The 23,398-nt window shown below is 35.8% G+C and overlaps 2 protein-coding genes across 3 annotated transcripts in view; one reads left to right on the top strand and one right to left on the bottom strand.

Moving 5' to 3' along the window:
• Window positions 1–8,209, bottom strand: part of LOC145688227 (IQ motif and ubiquitin-like domain-containing protein) — a 212,069-nt gene extending 203,860 nt beyond the window's left edge. Inside the window, exon 1 of the mRNA XM_081762137.1 lies at window positions 8,074–8,209. The gene's annotated coding sequence lies outside the window, so the exon portion shown is untranslated. The remainder of the gene's footprint in view (window positions 1–8,073) is intronic.
• A 125-nt stretch (window positions 8,210–8,334) lies between these two features.
• The window catches only part of Dhc62B (Dynein heavy chain at 62B), a 321,508-nt gene continuing 306,444 nt past the window's right edge, over window positions 8,335–23,398 (top strand). For both annotated transcript variants that reach the window (XM_081762141.1, XM_081762142.1), the window contains exons 1-5: window positions 8,335–8,464; window positions 13,484–13,701; window positions 15,366–15,597; window positions 17,157–17,320; window positions 22,480–22,632. In XM_081762141.1, the coding sequence (XP_081618267.1) occupies window positions 13,490–13,701; window positions 15,366–15,597; window positions 17,157–17,320; window positions 22,480–22,632 (761 nt within the window). In that variant the 5' untranslated portion in view covers window positions 8,335–8,464; window positions 13,484–13,489. The remainder of the gene's footprint in view (window positions 8,465–13,483; window positions 13,702–15,365; window positions 15,598–17,156; window positions 17,321–22,479; window positions 22,633–23,398) is intronic.

The following is a 23,398-nucleotide window of genomic DNA, read 5'->3' on the forward strand; positions in this document are numbered from 1 at the left end:
GAATAGTTTAGTGTTTCACTCATGTCACCTTGTGACTAAGGTACGTCCTGTCGGTATATATATGGTACTGGGTTCAATTAGCGATAAAATACATTTTTAGCGTTAAACAAATGCAAAAATCTACACGAAATGAGATACCGTGATCTCTGACTTACGGATAACACCAAGCAACTAATGGTACTGAGTGTGATTGAGTTTACTAATTACTATTTGGCTAAAATCAGTGTTCCTTTATCTATAGTTCTTTTCGTGCTTTGAATTGCAAAGTTTGAAATAACCGTTTTAAATTATTGTGTATATATATCTTCCGAGTAATTCTGAGAATCATTGCTCTTTCTTTAAGCAATGTATGAGACTGTTAAATTGCTCTTTCTTTAAAATGTTGCACTAAGAAGGATGCATCCAGGAAAGTCCAAATTTGCAGAATGTCTATAGCAGGGAAGAATAAATATGTTTAGTCGATGGCTGCACAACGCCTCCGCTGTCACCACGTTGTCACACAGCGAATACAGCGAACGTTTAAGAGTATTCTGCACTTACTATTAGGTATCGGCCTGGGAACTTTGGCGCATCTACCCAGTCTCCTTCTTGGTGTTTCATTTTTAATGGCGAGTACTGAGTAGAAATAATATTGTAAGCGAATGCGTTTCCGGCTGACACCACACTTTTAATTATTGCGACATTTAAAAAAAAAATACCTGTTAATTAAAATGTACAGAGAAGTTATTTCTGGAAAATTCTATTCAGGCCTCTTGTGGTAACAACTGCACTTTAGTAGAAGATACTATTAAGGAAAAGAATGAGGTAAAATAATCTTTATATCGTACAAGCAATGGATGATAACAGCTTAATAAATGATTGTACGTAAATCTTGTTTGAGTTTGAATATAGGATTGTATAAGGCTGTGCATTTTGCATTATTATTGAGGTGCTGCAACTAACTAACTGCAAACCATATGATAAATTCTTACAGTAATATATCACATATTGATTTACTCTGTATGGAAACGAAAATAGTTTAATATATGGTTAACCTCCTTTGTGCCAGGGGCGGATCCAGAGGGGGGCGATCGGGGCGATCGCCCCCCCCACAAGAGGAAACTTTTTTATTTTATATATAAATAAACCCATCCATAACAAGTTTGGAGCTCTTAAAAGTAGCAGTATTACCGCCGACCGCCCCCCCAGAAGTCCGTCCTGGATCCGCCCCTGCTTTGTGCCCATAATTTTAAAATTAACGCTTGTGTCACTTTTCAACACTTGACTTTGCAGTAGCTTTCCAACGAATTAGCAGGAAGCCCAAACTTATAGGACACCCTGCAGGTAAATACATTTCTTTGGACAGTTTCACTGCTCCAAACTAAGATTTGAAAAGTGTAGTATTGTTAATTTTATTATTATTGGCACAAAGGAGATCAACCATATTTTAAGCTATTTTTGTTTTCATACAGAGTAAAACAATATTTGACAACATTACAGTAAGAATGTATCATGCACTTTGCAGTATGTTGCAGCACTTTAATAATGGTGCACTATACGTACACTCTAGATCCTGCATATGTCCGATCCATACATTACAAGAAGGCAATACGTATTCGATACAGGTAAAATCTGTATATTTCATATGGACAACCTATTAGCTATATACATCCAATCTATACATTACATGTGGCCAACCTGTACGCGACATACGTATAATCTATATGCTGCATGCAGACAGTCTGTAAGCTACATAAATGCACTCTGTATGGTGCATACGGATATTCTGTATGCTGTATCTGGACAAGCTGTGTGCGACATAAGGAAAATCTGTATAATACATACTTACAATACGTATACTGTATCTAGTCGTACGTATGGGGCACAAGTACAATATAGATGCTGTCTCGGGGTTGAACGCAAGAAACATACGTACAGAACGTATATTGCATACTTCTTGAAATCATGCTCCGTCCTGATAGTCAGTGTATGTCGTCATTATTAACCCACATGCTACATACGACCCTGACGTCACAAAGCTAGATATTACCTCCGTATATACTTGTTACTGCAGATAACGTCACACGAATGACGTCATTGCACTTGTGCAGACAGTACGTATAATACATACTTTTTCAGCTATACGTTTGCTGCAGGATGTTATATACGGTTGTACGTTAAGTCCAGAAACTACAGGAATTACGAATGTAACCTACGTTTTTAAGTATGCCACCTACATTTTTTTTTTCTCAGTGCAAGCTCCACAGCTGCGTAATCATTGGTTAGCACCCATGAACTGGTTCCAAAACAGCCAAAATCAGCACTGCATCAGAAGAAGGTCCTCCTGTGTGTTTGGTGGACTTCTCGCAGCTTCGTGTATCGGGAACTGCTATCAGCTGGTCAGAGCATCAATGCAACTGTGTACTGTTAGCAGTTGAGCTGTGTTCAAGAAAAACTCTAAACTCTGGAGCCAGCACTTCTGAATAGCAAAGGGGTCCTCTTGTTACAGGACAACGCTAAGCCCTACGTGGTTTGGATGACCCGGGACACCATTCTAGGCCTTGGATGGGAAACAATATTGCATCCGTCATACTCCCCGGACATTGCACCGTACGATTGTTCCTTTCTTGGACAATCACCTTAGAGGACGCCAGTTCAAATCGCAAAGTGCACCTGATAATTTCTTCGCTTCACTTCTCACCAAGTTCTACCGCGATGGAATCCATGGCCTTCCAGAACTTTGGCAGAAGGTCATCGATGCTGACGAGTACTATTTTTGATCTTCCAGGTACGTCTTAGTTGACATATCGATGTTCGAAGGTGGTGGATGAAAAAGCGATAGAACTTTCTTGCTTACCTTTATACTCATTCAGAAAATGTAAGGATTTGCTTAAGATGTAGGTGCGAATTTCGTTACATAAAATCATAATTAAATTAGGGGAACACGTGTTTCAGCGTTTTCAAAGCCGTCCCTGAAGTGGTAAAAGGGCCTACTGCCGGAACTCCGGGTCATCTTCAAACATCAAACAAAAAAATTAAAATATCTTTATTTCAAAATTATATCTTATGTTATATTTAAAATCATATTTTGTCATATGAGATTTCTATAGCAACATATATTCTCACACACACCAATTCGTAAGGCGCCCTCTCAATATTGATAGCACCACCTTTTTCGTGGCGACATCGATGCAAGAGACACGGGTTCGATTTCCCACCGGAGCTCATTTGGTCCGGATTCCACGTTAAGCTGTAGATCCATGTTTCATACATCCTCGCTGCTGAGAGGGACGCTAAGCAAAATTCGACCCTTTTCATGGTGCCCTCCAAATACCTGTACCATCACTGTTTTCATAGGGCTAGTCTTACCCCTTGTTATACTTGACAGTTATTTTCGTAAATATACAGTTGAAGCAGAGGCATGACAATCGACAGAGCAAGCGGTGCAACACACCTTGGATCTCCCACCCGCTACTTGAATCTTATATTAAGTATTACTAGTGACGGCTCGTAAGGGAAGTCACATCGGTAGAAAAACATCATATTATCGCTAGAAGCTAAGGGAATAAAACTTAGCTACCTTCCAAATTCTTCTATAGAAGAATCAGGACATTAGGTAAATTTTCTTCCCTAGCTTGTACCGATAAAATTGTAATTATTACCGCAATGACTTCCCTCACGATTCGCCCTGTTACTCAAAACCTAAATCACTCTGTTATTCATTCTATGTGTGTAAGATATGTACGTACGTTATAAAATTTTAGATTACTAGCAAACTTGCTTTGACCCTCTCCCTCTCATTATTAAAATCGAAGTGCAGAAACCTATCAATTTAATGGAAACATCTGGAGTTGGAAACACGTCAAATGTCTCGGTTGGCAACGGTCAGACATCGACTCGAGCTACGGGCCATTGGCAGTAGTAGTGGTGTTTATTCCAAATTCTGTACTACGTGAGGAATAGTAAACGGCAGTGTGCAATAAACTGAACAGACTGTGATAGTGTAAAATGAACGACCTCTCTGATTTCCAAAGACGACAGTTTTTTGGTGCTGGTGCGAGGGTGACGAAATTGGTAAGTGTGTTGAGTGTGTCACGAAGGACAGTGTACAAGGCCTACAAAACAACATCAGCCAAGAGAAACAGTAGCCGGAAGAAAACCCTCAGTGATACGTCGCGCCGAGCATTAAAGCATATTGTCACTCAGAACCATTGTCCATATGCGGTGCAAGTGATAGAGGAACTCAAGCAGCACCTCCAACAGTCTGTGTCGACAGTTCACTGCGAGTACATGGCACAGACTACGGTGTCGAAATCGCTCGTAACAAATCATAACTCTTCAGCGCAACGCAATGTGTCGCGAACATTAATTCATCCGAGCATTCATCTTTAATGCCAAGGATCCCTTGTTCGATTGTTTGTCGCGTATGCATATGGTCTTGACAATATCATGTTCTCTGTTTTCTCGGAGTTCTCTCGTTATGTCCTATCAACAGCATTTCTTCTTCTGTTTAAAAATGAAATGAAATCTGTCGGTTTTACGCCCACAATTATGCCGGGTAGGCTAAAGAAGACGACGATGAAGAGAATGAATTATATGGTGGCACGACGAAAGTGGGAGGAAACGGGACGACCACGAGAAAATCCATGCACACGGTATTTGTCCACCGTGCCACTAACTACGAGCTGTGATTGAACCAGGGACCCCACCCATCAGAGGTGAACGCTTCACCATGGACTCACCGCGGTCACTCTTGTTTAACTAATGTTATCCGTTTATTTCAGCTAAAATCATGTCCCAAGAACATAATGTAAGGATGAATGGCATTTAGTGGAAAAATATGATATTAAGAAATCACCTTACCCATGGCACTTAGTTGAGTCACACAGGAGCTACCTATGTACCCTTCGTACGTACCTCCATTCGAATCGGCTGTGTTGCAGATATCTCCCATCGATATGGCTACATGGTTAAGTTCCCGTTCTTGGTGCGGGAAACTAAGTTGAATTCCCAGTGGTAGTACAAGCGGTGTGTATTACACGTTACATTGACAGCCAGCGCTTTATATAGCCTCGGTTCTGAAAATGTCAAATATGATCTTCTTGTTGATTTAGTGGCTATCGCTGCATGGGGTCTGGGGTTCGGTTCTCGGAGAGTGAGCCTTGAAATCTGAACGCTTTAGGTTTGGATTTCACCTTAAACTATAGGTCCACGCAGGCACGTAGCCAGGATTTCGTAAACGGGAGGGGGGGGGGGATCCGTGACATGAAATACCGTGGTCATCACATCAGACACTCGATCATTCTAAACTATTTTACAGGCTTTATATATTGGTTCCTTAGCCAGGATTTCGTAATGGAGGGGGTCCGTGACACGAAATACTGTCGCACCAGGAGCTCGATCAATCTAAACTATTTTGCTGGTAACATATATTGGTTTGTTAGGACAATAAAATGAGGATATGTGAGTAAGTATTTTAATAACAAACTGTGAAAAAATCTCGACTAAAAGAATAAAACGGATTGAAAAAGATTTTACAATATTTACGTAACTTCCTTTGTTCATTCAAATATAACAATTTTTCTTTCATTGTAGCCTCAACTATTATAAAAGGTACATATCAACTATTATAAAAAATACATATCCAATAATTTATTGTAAAATATTTTACAATATCTGCGTTCCTTTCTCTGTTGAATCAAAATATTCTATAGGTTCCCGAGTGTTTGGCCTGCTATATTCTATAGGTTAAAATCGTTCTTAAAAGGTGTAATTGTTCACATTTAATTTCTTTACTCTGCCCACCAACCACCTCAAAATTGAGGTGATTTTGAGTTTAACGTCCCGCTCAGCAGCGAGGCTATATGAGACACAGATCTAATGATTAACGTGGAATCCGAACCACATGAGCTCCCGCCGGGAATCGAACCCGGGTCTCCCACTTCAAAGGCGCGTATGCTAATCGCTTAGCCACGGAAGAGCTCTAACCACCCCAAAATCTATAACATAGACTATTTACGCAATTATTCAAGCAGTTCGTTATTCAGGTAAATAATAATGCAAGTAGCAACAACTATTTGTCAAACAGGCAGGCGATAGTGCAAGTAGCGACATCTATTAGCTTGGCTGTTTATTATTAGGATTAGCGTGATGCACAGATTGAGATGTTTGCCATTTATTATCAGGATGGTTGGGTTTTGTCATGGGAATCGCGTATCAACTTTTTTTTTTTTTTTTTTTTTTGACGAGATGGTTAGTGCTCTCGCTTTCAGTGCCAAAAACTGGGGTTTAATTCTGGATAAGTGTACATATGGTTTTTATTACACCTTAAACTGTATATTCACATTTATTCCTCAGTGCTGAAAACCGACGTAAAACTTCAAATAAAATCAAACTAGATATATATAAACCACCGCAGCGTAGACCAAACCCGTTGCCAGACACACAGAAAGCACACTTGTTTGTCGTCTACCAAATTTCTCAATATTTAGTATGTATAAAGCTTTACAAATAGCCAGGATGGAGGACCTGGTGGCAGTTCCTACTAAATTTTCTCTGCCCCCAGTGCCGTAACTTAGATTTTTTCTGGGGGCATGCATTAATATTTGGGCACTCTAGAAAACGTTGTTTGGCCCCCGCAAAATTCGAAAATACGCCCCTTCTTTCCATCTTTCTCTTACTCTTTGTGCCACCCTTCGGAGCTTGTGGACCCTCCCGCACGGCAAGGTCCGCGGAGCCTTTAGTTACGCCCCTGGGTCCGTTCCATACATGAGAAATTAATTAAGGGGACAATATTGACAAATCTAGAAGCCATACGAATAAATATTACTTCAAGGGCCCCTAATAGTAAACTTTTTGTTGCTGAAATGGGCCCACCATTCATTTCTTGTTTTATTTACCTTTTGTGTGTTTTGTTTATGTAATGTAGTGAACTTGTTTGATGCGTTATTTATAATTTCATGTTCGTATCGTAAATGGATTAAGAAAATTTTGTCTTAAAGTGGGCCCCCTCGAACGGCGGGGAGCTTCCCTGAGGGCAGTTGCCCCCTGCCCTCTACAAGTTATGGCCCTGCTGTCCCTAGAAATTATGCTGAACAATAGTAAAGATGCACAATGGTGCCTGCCGAAACTTTTTACAACCCTTCTAACGTTCGCCGCTATCTTTAGGTTGTATACAAAATAAATGTTGGAATAGTACTTCTGAATACACAAAACACTCAATTACATCTGTGGTTTCTGTGTACTAAGATGACGTTAATTTGAGGTTGGTAGTTATGTTGTATACTTAGGATCATGAGCGATAATATTGGAGCCAAAATGGAATTTTCAATCTCTCTCTTATCCCTTGCTTTTGTCAATTTATTGTGCGCATATTTGTGATATATTATCATGCCTAGTTTCATAATAATTAAATCTTTCTATACTGCTGAAATAGCTTGGTATTTAAGAAAAAACTCTCATCCCCACTCAGGCCCGTAGCTATGGGGTGGCGATAGTGACTAAGCTCCCCTCCCACTGCGACCACCTTCAGCCGGTGAAATTTTGCTGTTCGTTGGTATGTTTGTATGAATGTAAAGTGAACTCAAGTCACCCCCTCCCAAAATTATCTCGGCCCTCCTGTCGTAGTGTTCTGGCTACGGACCTGTTCCTATCTAAAACTTAGATGTCCTTGATTGATAGCATTTAAATTGCTATTACAATTACCAAACATAAGCTTCTACCGATGTTTTGGTCAATCTGATAATCTATAGCTCGTAGGACGGCCTTTCAAAGTTTAAAGATGAAAATCAGTGCTACTCTATTTAAATCTCTCTATGCTGTTACGAAATAATCGTATCGTTATTTTCAAAAAATATCCAAAGTATCCAGTCCATATTATTGAATGATGTAAATAATTCCTTGCAACATAATAATAATTCCTTCGAAATAATATGACCTAGTTCTCTTCGAATCCAATGGTATTATCATCATTCGAACAATATTATGATCAATTTTTAGCAGTATTTATAATCTTGAATACACTTTCTTCACACTCAGACGAACACGAAAACATATTGCATATTGTGCCCTGGAAATTAAATATCAAATACTTACCAATCGAAATCTGATGAAACTTTTACTGCAAATAAATATCATTGCGATCTCATAAGAAGTTCTAGAATGTAAAAACAATATAGATCATCACGTATCATCACTTTCGCACCAAACACGCAACTTACAGGCTCTTCAGTCTACGACCCAGTGCGGAAATCGTTGTGGTATCGTCCTCCTTGTGTGTTTATTACGTTGCCATAGCAACGAAGATTCTTCGTTCTGATTGGTCCTTCGTATCCTAGCAACTACTCAACAGTTACGGAAGCCATATGCAAACGTGAAGTTGTCAAATATTTTGCACGTAAAAACGAATTAATAATACTAATAATCATTGAAGAATCGTTGTTAATTTGTATGTAATACACTGCTCTAAAGACAGTGAAACGAATAGGTAAGTTATCAATCAAAATCAAAATGAGTGTGTTAAAATTTCATGATTATTCATTACCGCACTGAAATATGGAATTGGTAGAGGAATACGTTTGTGACTATATGCAGCTGTTACAGAATTTAGAACATGCATTATAATTAATTGAAACTTGTTATATGTAATTTTGAAATCAAATTGACAGAATAATTCAATAGCTGGCAGAACAATTCAACCAGACTAACTTCATACTGTTCTGATTATACAAAAGATACTTAAAGTATGGTTCGTCCATTTGGGAAACACGAAATGTATAAAAACAATATATATAAACTATTAATAACTATACTTGCATGCCTGTCATATGTGCAGTGATTGGAGAGATACTTTAAGTCCATCTTTAAAATACTGGTAATAATTTGTGACACTCATTGTCATAGCTATTTGTATATGTTAATAACTATGCGCAGTTTAATAATCTGGGTGCCAACATTTGAAAACTTTAGGTGTTCAAATTAGGTATTAGGTTATATTATTTCAGAAAGAAAGACTAACGTGAAAGAATTTAATTTATGTAGTCCGGTAGAAACGCACAAATAATGTACCGGTAAGCCTCATAAACTTGTAAACCTTGCACATAGTACACATACTCCAAGTTGTTATTTACTTCCCCCAGGTTTTGTAACTCATATTATTCATTAAGAAAGAAATGCAAATAATTAAGGTACAGATACAAGCAGTATATACCTGCTTATGTATTCTTTGAGAGTAATATGAGAAATTCTTGAGGAAAACTTGTGTACCGGTAATCCTGCTTCATGGAATCGCTCCACAATTATGCAGTGTGGAACATAGTATGTGCATTTTGCGTAAGAATTGCCATAGTAAGGCAGTATGAGTATGTTAAGCGCTTTGAAATTGAAACATTCGTTGTGTCATTCATACTGCTAGACCGAGGTATGTAGACACCTGGAAAGAAAGGAGATTCATTGCAACCCTGTCGGATATAATTTTCAAGTATTATTAGAATATCAGATGTGTGTATAAGCTTTTAAAATATTCCACTTCGAGTTGAAGTCAGGATAAGTCTTCTCCAATAATTGATCCAGGCTGCATAGCTCATGAACAAGTGTAGTGTGAAAAAAATTAGGTTAAATAAAGTGTGTTAAATTTGTTGGTTTAGCTTAAGTTGTGTAAAACAAGAAATCACATGGCATAGGTTAATTCAGTTTAGGCTTCCTTTGCTCAGGATGATGAAAGGCAAAAATTATTTAAAAAAAAAAAAGTACGCAGTGCGCAAACGAAATCACATGTAAATATATGGTAAAGTTCTTGTTTAATGTTAAATGACGTAACCAAAATACTATAGATACTCCCCCCCCCCCCCCAAGAAAAAGTCCTATTTTCATTCATCTACTGTAGTGCAAGTGACAGCGAGAGCAAATAGCGCACACCCTAGCCTTATACGTCCATTCCGTCCTGCTCTGGTGCTTCCCAGTACATGGGAAGAGTAAAAAATGGGAAGTTGCGAGTATAGTAAACTGTTCTAAGGCATCTTTCTTTCACTTTAACGCCTCTCATTTATGCCTCAGGCGAAGGGAGACGATGGTTAAAGCAAGTGAATTATGATGGAAGAATTGGTGGAATGAGAAAGTGGGAGAAAACGGGAGTACCCGAGAAAACCCACAAGCACGATGTTATGCACAACTAACTTACTTGGTCGGGGATCGAGCCAGGGACCCCACGCACCAGAGGTAAACGCTCTAGCACTGAGCCACCGTGCCTCCCTCCGTTCTAAGACAGTAAGAACTTTTGGCAGGTAGAATTTTTACGAGAAAGAATAAGTTTGCACTCGATGTGATGGCCCACAGATTGTTCATCTGCAAGGATAATATGAATAGCGGTATCGTTTATCACATTTTTTTGCAGTTACTGGTGGTAGGCCAGCTAAATATCTTAATGAATTGTATTATGATAAATGAACCATAGTTTGAGGAAGATGCGCAGATTAATAATACGGAAGCCATTGTATAAAATACTGTTATATCCCTTTTCTTGGTGTATTAATATTCTAACGTATTCTGGAGTCTTAACGTATTCTTGTCATATACGTATAAATTTCATACAGATTTATAATGTGCCTGCAAACTGATATTCCGTGAAAACGAATATTCGTGTAAAACACTTGACCCAACCTATGCTAGGTGATCAGTCCAAGCTCTTTTTGCATCCGTTTCAGTTCAGGGCAAAACAAACCTGGATAGTATGCGCGGAGGTGCGTCCGTAAGGAGGCGCGTTACCGACGGTGTGTAAGCACGTAATTATCTGCTTGTAATGTTAGTTTTTGCGTTACTTTTCACTTTCAGTAACAAGAGATTTTACCTGTAAACTTTCCAAAATGTGTCTCCCATGCTCTTATTCTAAACCTGGAAAGATTTTTTAAAAGGCTGTTATATTGCATATTGTGGCCAATGTGTGTATTGTTGTTTTATGTTTACTTTAAAATGTGCTTAATTGTTTAACATATGCCGATTTGAGGTTCTCCACTGAGGTGAGGTTTAGGCACATTTGTAGACTATGTATTTATTATTTAAAGGAAATAAGAGTCATCCTACGGTGTACTATTTCAAATTTTCACTTTTGGCCTTCAAGTGGTAGGGTTGTCGTTGACAAGCAATTATGAATTGTGCAATATTTTGGTAGCATAATGGACTTTCAGACAGAAGTTTAAATGACATCCGTTGCACATGATCATGAGCAGAGCTCCAAAAATTTTGTCCTGAACTGGGCGCCAGTTCTGAAAAGTACGCACCACTATAATACAAATCCAATTTGATATATAGACGCAGTGGTTTATTTATTTATTTATTTATTTATTTTCTAAAATATATAATTTAGGGATACGGTCAATTTTACTTCACAGCTAATTTAACCAAACTTAATCTTTGCGCTTGGAAATAATATGTACAAGGAATTAAAAAGTGTTCCTGTGCATTATGTATTCTGTGTTTAGCGTATACACAAACAAAATAATCATAAGAGTTCTACGAAGCACAAGGTTTGCCATACTTGATAGTAATTGCAATTATGTTTAGCCTTGCATTTGATACAGGTATTATTTCTAAATCTGCATATTCCACAATCCGAATTTATATGGAGTATGTCTGTCATAAAGCTTCAGAATACACGGACTCCCACACACAAAAAGCACTGTTTTGGCCTAAAATTATGGTTACTGGTATAAAAAATATACACTTACCTTAGTGTACAGGGTATCCCTCAAAGATAACAACGATTGAAAGCAATATAGGTTATTTTTTACAAAACAGCAGTGTGTTTTATGTACATGTATATATCCTGTAGTTTGAGCACTGAAAAACCAATTGTTCACTGTTCTGGGTAGCTCAGAATCTTCTGATAATGAGCCATTCATGTTAAGGTTCAATCTAAGTTGGAATCCTTGAACATTACAATGAATTTATTATAATTTATTTTTAACGTACCCAAGCATGTCAAAGAAGCTAGGCGTCAGACTTGTATTTCCAGTCGACTTGGCACCCGGAATTTTTCGAGTTCTGTATACGTTTGTTGTCTTATTCACCCGTAGTATTCAACCTGCTATCAACTATTGTAAAACTGAAATTACGTATCAGCTCCAATTCATAGTATACATTTCTTTCGTCATTGCTTTTCGATTTTATTCTTAATGAATATTCGAGATGAGACAGCACCTCTCTATACAGTTAAACTGATTACTGATAGTTAATAATATTTACAAACACACTCATTTCGTACACAAAGTGTACGTTAGAGCATCCTGTTTCGAATGTATGAATAATACTATAGGGTTGTCGAAATAATCCTTCAATTTTTTTTTTTTTTTTTTTTTTTTTTTTTTTTCGAACTTACCCTTGTGCAGTTGGGTTGATATTAAAATACGTATATGGCTATTCCACCATGTGATTTTGTCAATAATTGTGTAGTCTATCAATGAAAATTTGGGTTCGTTTGCTTGGAAGTTATTCACGAAAGACAATGTGGATTATAGATATATATTTTTACTGGAAACTGTACTCACGTATTGTGTTCATAAATCATATCGATGGTAAATAAGATTGTTAAGAATTAAAAATAATCATACTTAATTTTATGATCAGTTATCGTTTTCAAGCTTTACATGTGTCCTCAATCTGTCTTTATTTTAAATGTAAAAATGTGTCTCAACATGTACTTTCCAAATTATGGATGCTGGTGCAGGTAATCGAATGCAGGATGCTAGTGCAGGAATCTTAAAAATAAAGTAATAAGTCACTTAAGATGAATCAAAATGCTTGGTTGGGCCGATTTTCTGTGTTTTGATTTTGGTCACTTTAGTTGATGCTTTAGCTGAATTCTATTTTTGATTCTGGTTGCCAGCACTTTCCTCGACAAACTTACAAACTATCTTTTTAACACGCTTTGTTTCTGAAAGACAAGTCAGTTTGCTCAGAAATAACAAAAATAATTGTCTTAACTTTGCTCATGAATGTCTTACTTTATCGTGTTACGTACGATTTCGAATTCAGTGTCTGAAAATTTATCGTAACTCTGCAATTAAAATTAAGGAGGCGTCCGGTACTGACTAAGCCTTAAATTGAAGACATAGTGAGATCGTACTCATAGTAGAATAGAATCTAGCGTATTAGTCACGCAACTGGGAATTTCGTCTTTCGAAACTCAAGTCTTCCATTTTTACTTAGGTGTTCATAGGTTTCTCATTAATACACTAGAATCAACTAGGTTGTAGAGTTGCCAAGAAGTTGCGTACGGAAGATTTGAACCAAAAGAGATTATTTCCTAGGTTCCTGGATCAATTCTTACAGCTTTTGTAAAATAAATCATACTGACAAGTACTTAACGTATTGCAATTGTAGTCTGTAGTATAGAAACAAAAATTATAATGAATTAGAATTAAATAACTGGTTTGAGTTTTGTTTCATTTGTGTTTTAGTTACTTTAAGTGTGTTGCTTGATCTGTCTAAAATTCTTCTTCTTTTCTCAAAGACCAAAATGTCTAAACAGATTGAAAGAGATAAAGAGGAATCGATACAAGATAAGTCAGAAGACTACGAAGAAGAGTACGATGGCCCGAATGCATCAGAAGTGAAACGCCTTCAACCTATTCCTCTTCTAACAGAGTATCCGATGAATCTGTATGAAAAACACCCTCTGCTAGAATACAGTATGCCAAAAACTATGCGCCACAGGACAAAGAAACTTCAGTACGTATATTAATTAATTTTCTATAGGATAATTTCACACTAGAGGTGAACATTTTCGTGACTCTGTATTATAAAATAAGCAATTAACCCTGCGTGAAAATTACTTTGTTATCGCACTAAGTTGTCAATATACAAGATACAAAGAAAACATAGTACACAACTCAATGGAAGGTGAACTTCTAGATTTCTGTGTCAATTACTAGTTTTTTTTTTTCTTTTTTTTTTCTCTCTTTTTCTCGCTCTGAAGTCAGTAGTAAATAGAACACATTTGCCTTCATGCTTTTTTCTTTTTGTAATATACTAGCAAATGTTCTCGTTTAATGCACGGAGAGGGCAAGAGTTACATCAAACATTTGAAAGGTAGACTTTTTTTTTCGTGGTTTATGGTTTGGTTTGATTTTTGGTTTCGATCAGAAAGTGAAATTTCTAGTTTAACATCTCACGATGATGCATCGAGCGTAAGAAAGACGGTCATGATGATAACGAATGAAATGGTGGAATGAACAAAGTGGGAAGAAGTGGAAGAACCCCGTGAAAACCCATGCACACGATATTTATCCAGCACAAAACCAACATGACGCGAGCTGGGATCGAACCAGGGACACCACGAACCAGATCGAACTATTGGTGAGCGTCCTACCACTGAGTCACTACAAACCACATTTTTGGTTTCATTTGGTACTGTAAGTTTGATTTCACTGAACTTACTAAACTTTCATAAAGTCACTTCTAAATAACCTCAAGACTGAGTCGTTGTTTTCCCGCATTCTAGATTTTTAAAGATTTTTTAATGTTAAGATTTTACTTTTTTTCCTTGTTTTTAACTTTGGAATTTAGGATTATTTTTAACGATCTTAACAATACGATAGATTTCAGTTATGGCATTTAAGTGATATTTTTCGATGGATTTATTTTGGATAATGTGGGTCAACTAAGAAAGTGATGGCTGTATTGAGGGAATTATGAACTTGTTGTTTTAGGGCTTATCTTTTTTTCCAGCGCGAGGCTTCATGAGACACTGACCTACAAGTTAAAAATGGCCTTGCAATCTCATGAACTTCGAATTCTATATTCTTGACGAATTTACTCAACTTCACTAATCACACCTGTATTTACAAGTTATACAGCTTACGGAACATTTTACTTACGTATTCTTGAGAGCAAGTTGAAGATCGAGAAACGTGGACGAAGTATTTCCAGGCTCAAACCTAACATTAAAAAATTATTATTAAAAAAATAAAAAAATAAATAAATAAAAACCTCATTAATCCCAGGACCTGTCAAAAGGCAGAATCCTTAATAATAATTCTTGAAAATGGGTAAGGATAGAAAATGATGTACATTTGATTGATGTTTGCATTGTAGGGTCACAAACTAAAAATAATACTTCTGTTAATTTCGGAAGATTATTACTTACAGTGGGTTTGACAATTTCTGCTCAAGGTCTTTGCCTTTGAAGTATTTTTTCTTTCTGTCTTCCTTACTTAAAATATAAATAGCATTTATAATTCTTTTGATACTTTTTCGTGTGTGTTGGAGGTCTATCCTTATTTGTATTAATGACACTATAATGTTATTGTTACTATAGTATTAATATTGATTATAGTAGTAAAATACGAAAAGGATGGTGTAAAATTAATATATTTTTTGGTTTCAACCTACAGAATCGAATATACTATGAAAAGTAAAGGAAAATGCTTTCAAATAGGAGAAGGAGCGTTTCGTCCTTGGGGCGGAGTAGACCAACTTGATATCGAAGAATTTGAGGAGGATCTTCAAAAGAAGAGATACATGCCCTACTACAAAAGAGATTACTGCCTTAAATATCTAAGAGAAAGAGCCTACCAATATGTCATTCCTCCCTTACTTGACAGCGCTATGGCGAGATTGGTGGCGGTAGGTTTTAGTTATTAGTTGTACTTGTGTATTTTTAATCCTCAATCCTGGTATGGCTGACACAGTAAATTTAGCACTTTAACTGAGTGGCAAATTTACTTCCATTTGTAGTATAGCTCTAAAAGATAAAATAAAATAAAAGTAAATAAATAAATAACTACATATAATCTCTTTGCTTACGAACCAGTAATATAATGCAAGCTTTACTAACAATATTTCAACAAAAGGAAATTACATTATTAAGGTGTTAATAGTGGCTATTTTATTACAATTATTATTGTTCCATATAATAAGTCAACACGTAATTAATTAACGCATCTGACATCTATGCAAATAATTGTAATATCCTTCAATTTTTGTTCTCTTTGCAGTTCTATTTATTCCTTTTAATCCAAATTCAGTATTTAAGTGAGAAAATAAAGTAATTTATAAATTTCCCTTCCTTCGTTGCTTTTATCAAAACAAATTTTTATTATAACTATACACTGCTTTCACATCATAGCTAAGCACCCGTCTCATCATTTACTTCCTTGTGCTTCAAACTAACGTTTAAGGAGGTTTGTTTGGTGTATTCTTGTTCTACATAACAATTAGAAAAAAATTCTGTGGAAATTTGACCAAGTCCAAGACCCAAATTCGATGCGAGTAACTTAGGAAACAAAGGCCTGCGCTCCATAATATTTCATATGCTTACAGAGCTCTTCAAAGTCTACTATCGTTCTAAGTTCGGTGAAGATTAAATGAGTTCCATCGATCGTGTGTGATATGTACTATCAATGTGATTTTTGTATTTTATTTACGTCCTTTAAAGAAAATAAATTAAATGAAGGACGAAAACCAATGCTGTTTGTTTTTCGTTTTTTCACTATTTTTTCAGTTGCATGCAGAAAAAAAGTAAAAATTTCGTGGAAATATTTAATCTACCATGGAGATATATCATATAAGTCAGCCAAATTAAGTGATGTGATTAGTACATGCAGAAACTTTTCACTCAATGCACACGTTTGAAACAAAGGTTATAATACATGCAGAAATCACACATACACATGTTTGCAACAGAGGAATCCCAAACCGGAAATAGAAATGAATTACGGACCAGAAAATAACGAAAATATAATCACATACGAACAGTGTATACTATGAGTGTTTTAGCTAAAACGCTTCATAACATAGGAACAAAATGAAGTTCGTTAAAATAAAAAAAAAAAAAAAAAAAAAAAGTGGGCCCCATGTTAGAATATAGGTCACTTATTTTTACTTTCTTCAATTTTGTCTTGTGTTGAATTCAAAAGTGTTATATTTCCTCTTAAAGTCAAGTTGCATTTTTTTTATGTATCCTTTTAATAATTTGGTATAGCAAAGCATTATATTAGTCGCGATACGTCAGACTTCGCTTTATTGTGCCTTTCTTTTGATTGTAATGACAGTGATTAAGTTAATGCAGTAAAATATAGCGTATGCATGACTTCTTATAACCATATATATCGTTTGTTAGGATTTTTGTTTCATTAATAAGAAAAATAAGTTATAATAGTGTGTGCTTTTCCTTTTACATTTAGCAATGCCCACAGAGAATAATAAGAAACTTCCCAGAAACTTTTGAAGACGTCAAACAAGAAGTCAGGGATCACTATGTAGAAACTCTTCACGTATTCTGTGCTTATTTTATAATGCAACCACTGAGAGGTGAAGTAAGACCTGAAGAAGACATCTCATGGGGATGGTAAGAAATTAAGAAAGTTTGTATTAACTTCATTTAGTTTTAATATGAATTAATTTTACTTGATACTAGAATTACGACTTCTTTATTAGGTGCAAGTGCATGGTGGGATATAGTGTTGTTAATACAGTATTTGAGGTGATTAAATTTATTTTTCTAACATTAAAAAAAATAATAATAATGTTACTAGAAGCACTTATTCTTTGCTGAATTGAGGATAAATCTTCATGAAATTGCACAGTTATCGACAAAGGAAACTAACTTGATTAATTTACAGGCTTTCTATAAAATGGGATTTTGTTAGTCGCAGACTACATTGGAATACTAGGGAGTCATGGATATGTACTTTTTTTAAATTTTATTTTAGGTAATACAGTGCTTACTTTTCTACCACGTGTTATAAGAGAAGCGTATCGTGCAAATTACAGTTTATATGAGTCTTTTCTTGTGAAACGTTCTGCCAGCGATTTTAGGTGGCGTTTTTAGGCAAAATCCCTTTTTCATGCCATATTCATTTTTTTCATGTAAACTATCTGCATCATAAGAAGTGCTATATGGAATAAAAATTGTGGATTGAATGCAAGGTATAGTTTACAAGTTGAATATTGCAGCCCTTTTAGTAAAAGAATTTAATTAGGTTTTTAATTTTATTTATTTATTTATTTGTTTGTTTGTTTGGAGATTGGCTTGAGAAAGCGGCTGGAAAGAGTATTTCTATAAGCTCTCAATGTTCAGGTGCATTGTTGCCATCGCGAGAAGGGGATTTCAGTGGAGCACTGGAAAGCCTTTGGAGGAAGTGGCCGTGTTAGCAGGTGTTGTGAGTTAATTGAACCAAAGCGATTTGAAAGAATAATATGTCTGGTGGTTGTAATAATTCTATTGTGTATTGGAAATATAGAGAGAAACCCGGGACCAGTATCGAAGGACAGAATAGAGCGAAAGATTGAAGAGATGTTAATAAAGCTGAAAAACGTGGAACCGACAGTAAACAAAATCTCAAGCATCGTCAATAAAATTGATAGTTTAGAGTCAAAACTGCTGAACTCTGAACAACATAAAAGACGTGGAAAGCATAGTAGCAATGCTGAATAAAGAGAATGAAGAGCTAAAGAAACGAATGAGAGTGCTAGAATCAAATCAAGATTGCCTTGAAAATCAAAGCAAGTGCAATAATCTGATTTTCCATAATATAGAAGTGCGAGATGGGAGTGTAGACACCTGGAAAATATGTGAAAAGACAGTACACAAAGTGACAACAAGCAAGATGGGCCTTGAACTGCGTAAGGACGATATCGTAAGCTCCCATTTTCTAGAACAAAAGCACAAAGTAATAGTAGTAAAGTTTCTTGTCACATGAAGAGAGGAAATTTTGCAAGCAAAAAGCAAACTGAAAAATACATGTATATTCATTCAAAAGCAGTTCTCACAAAAAGTGAGCAGCAAGAGAAAAATTTTAATTGAAAGAATGCAGGAAGCAAGAAGAGAAGGGAATACACGACTGTAAGTTTCAATAAACTTAGTATCGATGGTAAAGATTACCGAACGCACTTGAGTGAAAATTGTGTTATTAAAGTGACAAGAAGACCAGTATCACACAGAATAAGAATACAAATGACATTTGGCATCACCGCTGTTGAAGAACAGAAACTAGAGGGAACTTCGGACAGATGGCTAAAACCAAAAGCGCCAAGAAGGCGATGTACCCAACGCAGCAGGACATCATCGCAAGCCAAATCACCATAGGGAATGGGAAGTGGACTAGAAGGACGGAGAACCTAGATGAGTAGTGGAAGTGCTATTAAAATATCTTTATCCTGGTAGGGACACTCGGTCAGAAAGATGAAACAGCCTTTTCAGGCCAGCCATCTTGAATGAGGTTTTTCCTGGGTTTTCCTCATTCCTTTTTTCTTCCCTGATTCTCCGGGCAGTATGATCGCCAAGGAACACCATCCCTCATAGTTCACGGCTAACATGGCCATGGATGTCGAAAGTCCAGAAATATAATTCCTAATTCTAATCCTAAAATATCTTTAGGGGTGAACAATTTTAAAATGTGTTTGAATGTGAAGAGGCTGGGAAGCAAACTTTAAGATAATGCATTTTCTGCGTATATAAAAACGTTCCATATTATAGCGTGTGTAGAAATCTCGAGGACACAAAGATAGCAATTTCTATTTCCATGGATATGAGGCGTTTATAAAAATGAGAGAGAAGAAGAGTAAATTTGGGAGGGCACTATCAGGCATCACTGTGTTTATAGAGGAGAAAGTGTATATTTGTACAAATTTAAGAACTAAAATGATGTACTATGGTTAAATGTCAGAAATCCAATAAACATAATAGCGGGTATTTTATGTAATCATCCTAAAAACTCAAAATTTACAGACTATAATTTCTTTTAATGCCTTGAGGACGAAATGTTCAAGCTAGAGGAGGATAATATGTGTGATGTGATATCATGGTCATTGGGGACTTCAATGCCGAACAGAAAAAAAGATGGAATGGAGTGCATCCCAAATAACAAAATACGATATAACAGATAATTTTCTTTTTCGGTAAGTGGTACTATCGATGAGAAAATATCAAGACAAGGAAATAAACGAGAATGGAAATAAATTAATAAATTTTTGTAGCAATTCAAATCTGCTAATTGTAAACGGTCGAGCAGGGGACGACGGACAATGAATGAATATATATATATATATATATATATATATATATATATATAGGAGCGGATTAAAGAGGTAGATTACGGGAGCTGTAGCCCCGGGCTCCAGATGGATAGGGTCCTCTACTCTGAGCAAAATCTTTGGCGTGGGAGACCCTGGTTTGATTCCGGGCAGGAGTTCATGTGGTTCGGAATCCACGTTAATCAATAGGTACACGTCTCATAGACCCCTTGCTGCTGAACGAGACGATAAACTCAAAATCAACTCAACTCAACACTGATCAAAATCTCAACTGGCTATCTAAAAAGAATCATGAGGATACAGTCACCATCATAAAATAAAATATGACCAAAAGTATGAAACATATTCCCTTAACTTTCGCACTGTACTTGCACAGAATAGTATTAGACGAAGTCAGTAGGGGCCACATATTTTTTTCTAACCCCAGGCCTCCAGTTGGGTTAATCTGGTCATATATATATATATATATAAATGATCAAGGCTGTAGTAGAATAGTCTATTACCTATGTTCGCCAAACACATTTAAACGGCTGACGAATTTTAAGATTGCGGACCTAATAGATTCCAAATATCAGCCAATAATAATAGAGCTAAGAATAGCTTTAAGTACACATACCACTTCAACTGCAACTCGCAATCAAAACCATATTAGTATACTACCACCTTTCGCATGGAGAAATAAACATAAGCGAAAATTTGAGAACAACATGAACAATATCACAACTCAACTATTTTTCACAGGGATAAACATGCAACTAACTAGATCAGACCTAACGGGGGCAACTCCATATTAAATAAACTGTTCCGATCGGTAAGCAGAGAAATGCAAGAAAATAAAGATAAATGAGAGGTAAAAGGAAAAACCTTTGGTATAACGAAGAATGCTTACCGCGCGAAGTGGGGCTACTAATGCACCGTAATTCTCCCGTTTCCTCCCACTTTCTTCATTCCACCATTTCATTCATTACTCATCATCACCGTCTCCTTTAGCCTAACCGGCATAAGCGTGGGACGTAAAATTCAAAGATTTCAGTTCATTTTTTCAGTGTAGTGCTCACATGAAGGCATTTTCTTAACCACTGGATGTACTGGCTCTGAATTTGAGATATGGGCGCTTTAGTAATAGTAAAAAAAAGACTAAGTTATTGTTACAAAATCACATGTTACATAGTATAGACTCCCAACAATCATATATTTTCGTTAAAAAAAAAAATAGAAATAACCTAATTGAAGATTACTTTGTATGTCGCAACAACGAATGGATTGTGTGCAAGATAGTATCCAAAAATTATTCGTTGCTATTTTACTATTATTGGTATATAGTGCTATCATTGTCACTATGTCTTTCTCTGTGAATATGTTGATTTTAAATGTTATATGTCGTGTGAAGAAGTCATAAATTTATAGGTAAACGGGCGGAAGTTTGAAACTCGTAGTTCCGTGAAATGGAAGAATTTTTACATGTTTATTTAGAACCATTGACTTTCCCTTACGAGAATATGAATCTATTAATTCACTTGCTAAAATCAAATATAGAGAATGGAAGGCAAAATCCAGTGGGAAGGAAAGAATGCGCAAAATATTTCCGTGGTAGCACGCGAGGACTTGCTAATTGACATATAACTCTAACAAAGGAATTAAAGTAAATATTTGTAATACAGAAATTAAAGAATTAAAAATAAAGTAATTTGGACTTGTGATAAGACTAAACAAGTAGCTAACTGGCAATTGCGTTGAAAGATGCCAAATATTAAGAAATATGGAAACACTAGTGGAAAAGTAATGACAAATTGCTTTCAATGGAATAGGTGACATCTGACCAAGGCTGAAATATTTTGAAGATTGTCTGTAGCAGAAGTGATCAAACAATAGGTAAGAAGGTTTGCTCTTGGAGGGGGTTTTTCGTTTTTAGAAATAAGCGTGAGAGAAAAAATAATTTTATATTTTAATATTTTACTGGATAACCGCAATAGGTTGATAAATATAGAAAGTTTTATTGTACACTCATGTCCAAAATGATTGTCGCATATCTATAACTATCTTCTTGTAAGATTATAATTTGACAATAATTTTGCAGGGTACTTTTAATACTGATACAAAGTGTATAATCGAGAAATGTATATTTGTGGTAAATTTCATAGGAAAAGAATTATAAATACGAAAATTATAATGAGTAAAACAAAATGTTGCTAAATGGACAAGGAAGATTTATTTTCGTTTTATTGTTCTTATTTACTGCTCTTCTGACATGAAATTTGCCACATACTTGTATTTGCCGATTATACACATACTAACATTATAAGAAATACTGGGCGAATTCGATATAAATTATATTCTTACAACAACATATTTATAGGCATGCGACAATAATTTTGGATATGTGTATACATGAATTGATTAAGTTAAATTTCTGTAATAACAAACTTTGACTTTAATTATTGTATTTCTTCTTCTTCTTCTTCTTCTTCTAAGGATCCCTGGTAAAACAGAAAATTATCCGAAGTTTCTCAAAACGAGGGCAAAGCTAGAAAAGATATTTCTCTTAAATGATCGTTTCTTAAGAGCAGTTTTGAAGTGTACAGGAATGCACATCCCGGATAAGTTTATTCAGTTTGATTTTTTTAGGTAAGTAGCTACTAAGTAAAAAAAATCTTATAAAAATTTGAATGTTAAATGTTTAGTAACTGTGTGTTTGGTTTCTCTTACGGCCAAAGTAGATTCAATAGGATTGTCTAATTAAATTCACAACCCTTCCAGAGTACTTGTAAATTATCACGAAGAAAGTTTAATTTGTAATTTTCCTACTTCCTTTTCTAAACTTTGTTCCTTCAGTTCTTGCAGTACAACTAGTAATAGCAGTGCATCTTTATAGTCAGAAATTTTATGGTCGTCTTTGTTAGTACTAATTACACAGGTGGGCATTAAAATTATCCCTTACCAAATGAGATAGTCATTTTTTTAGATTTGGTAAAGCAAAATTAAAACAAGCCAGCCATTTTGTTTGGCCATTTTTGAGAGGTATTTTTTAAGCTTATTACATTTTTCTTCTTTTTCGGTTATATTATTCTTATTCTTATTATTGCTATTCTCGATTCTAACATTTTGGTGGGTCTTGGTATATACAAGGCCTCTCGACCAACTTTCATTCCACCATTCTTTATCCTGTCTCTTTTCACATTGTATTCCATGTCTTTCAACATTCCTTAATATTTTATCCTGCCGTCTGGATCTTGATTTTCTTGTGATATTTTTCAGTCTTTTTCATGTGTAGAGATACCTTAGGTTGCCATTCTTTCATTTTTTTTTTTTTTCTATATATCCATTCCAACTTAGCCTAGATTTTTGTACTTTTCCTGGACATTCTCTGGATTGACTTTGCTTCAGATTATTT

The sequence above is a fragment of the Thermobia domestica genome, chromosome 6 (assembly GCF_964235325.1).
Source record: "Thermobia domestica chromosome 6, izTheDome1.hap1.1, whole genome shotgun sequence".
In the NCBI taxonomy this organism is placed as follows: Eukaryota; Metazoa; Arthropoda; class Insecta; order Zygentoma; family Lepismatidae; genus Thermobia; species Thermobia domestica.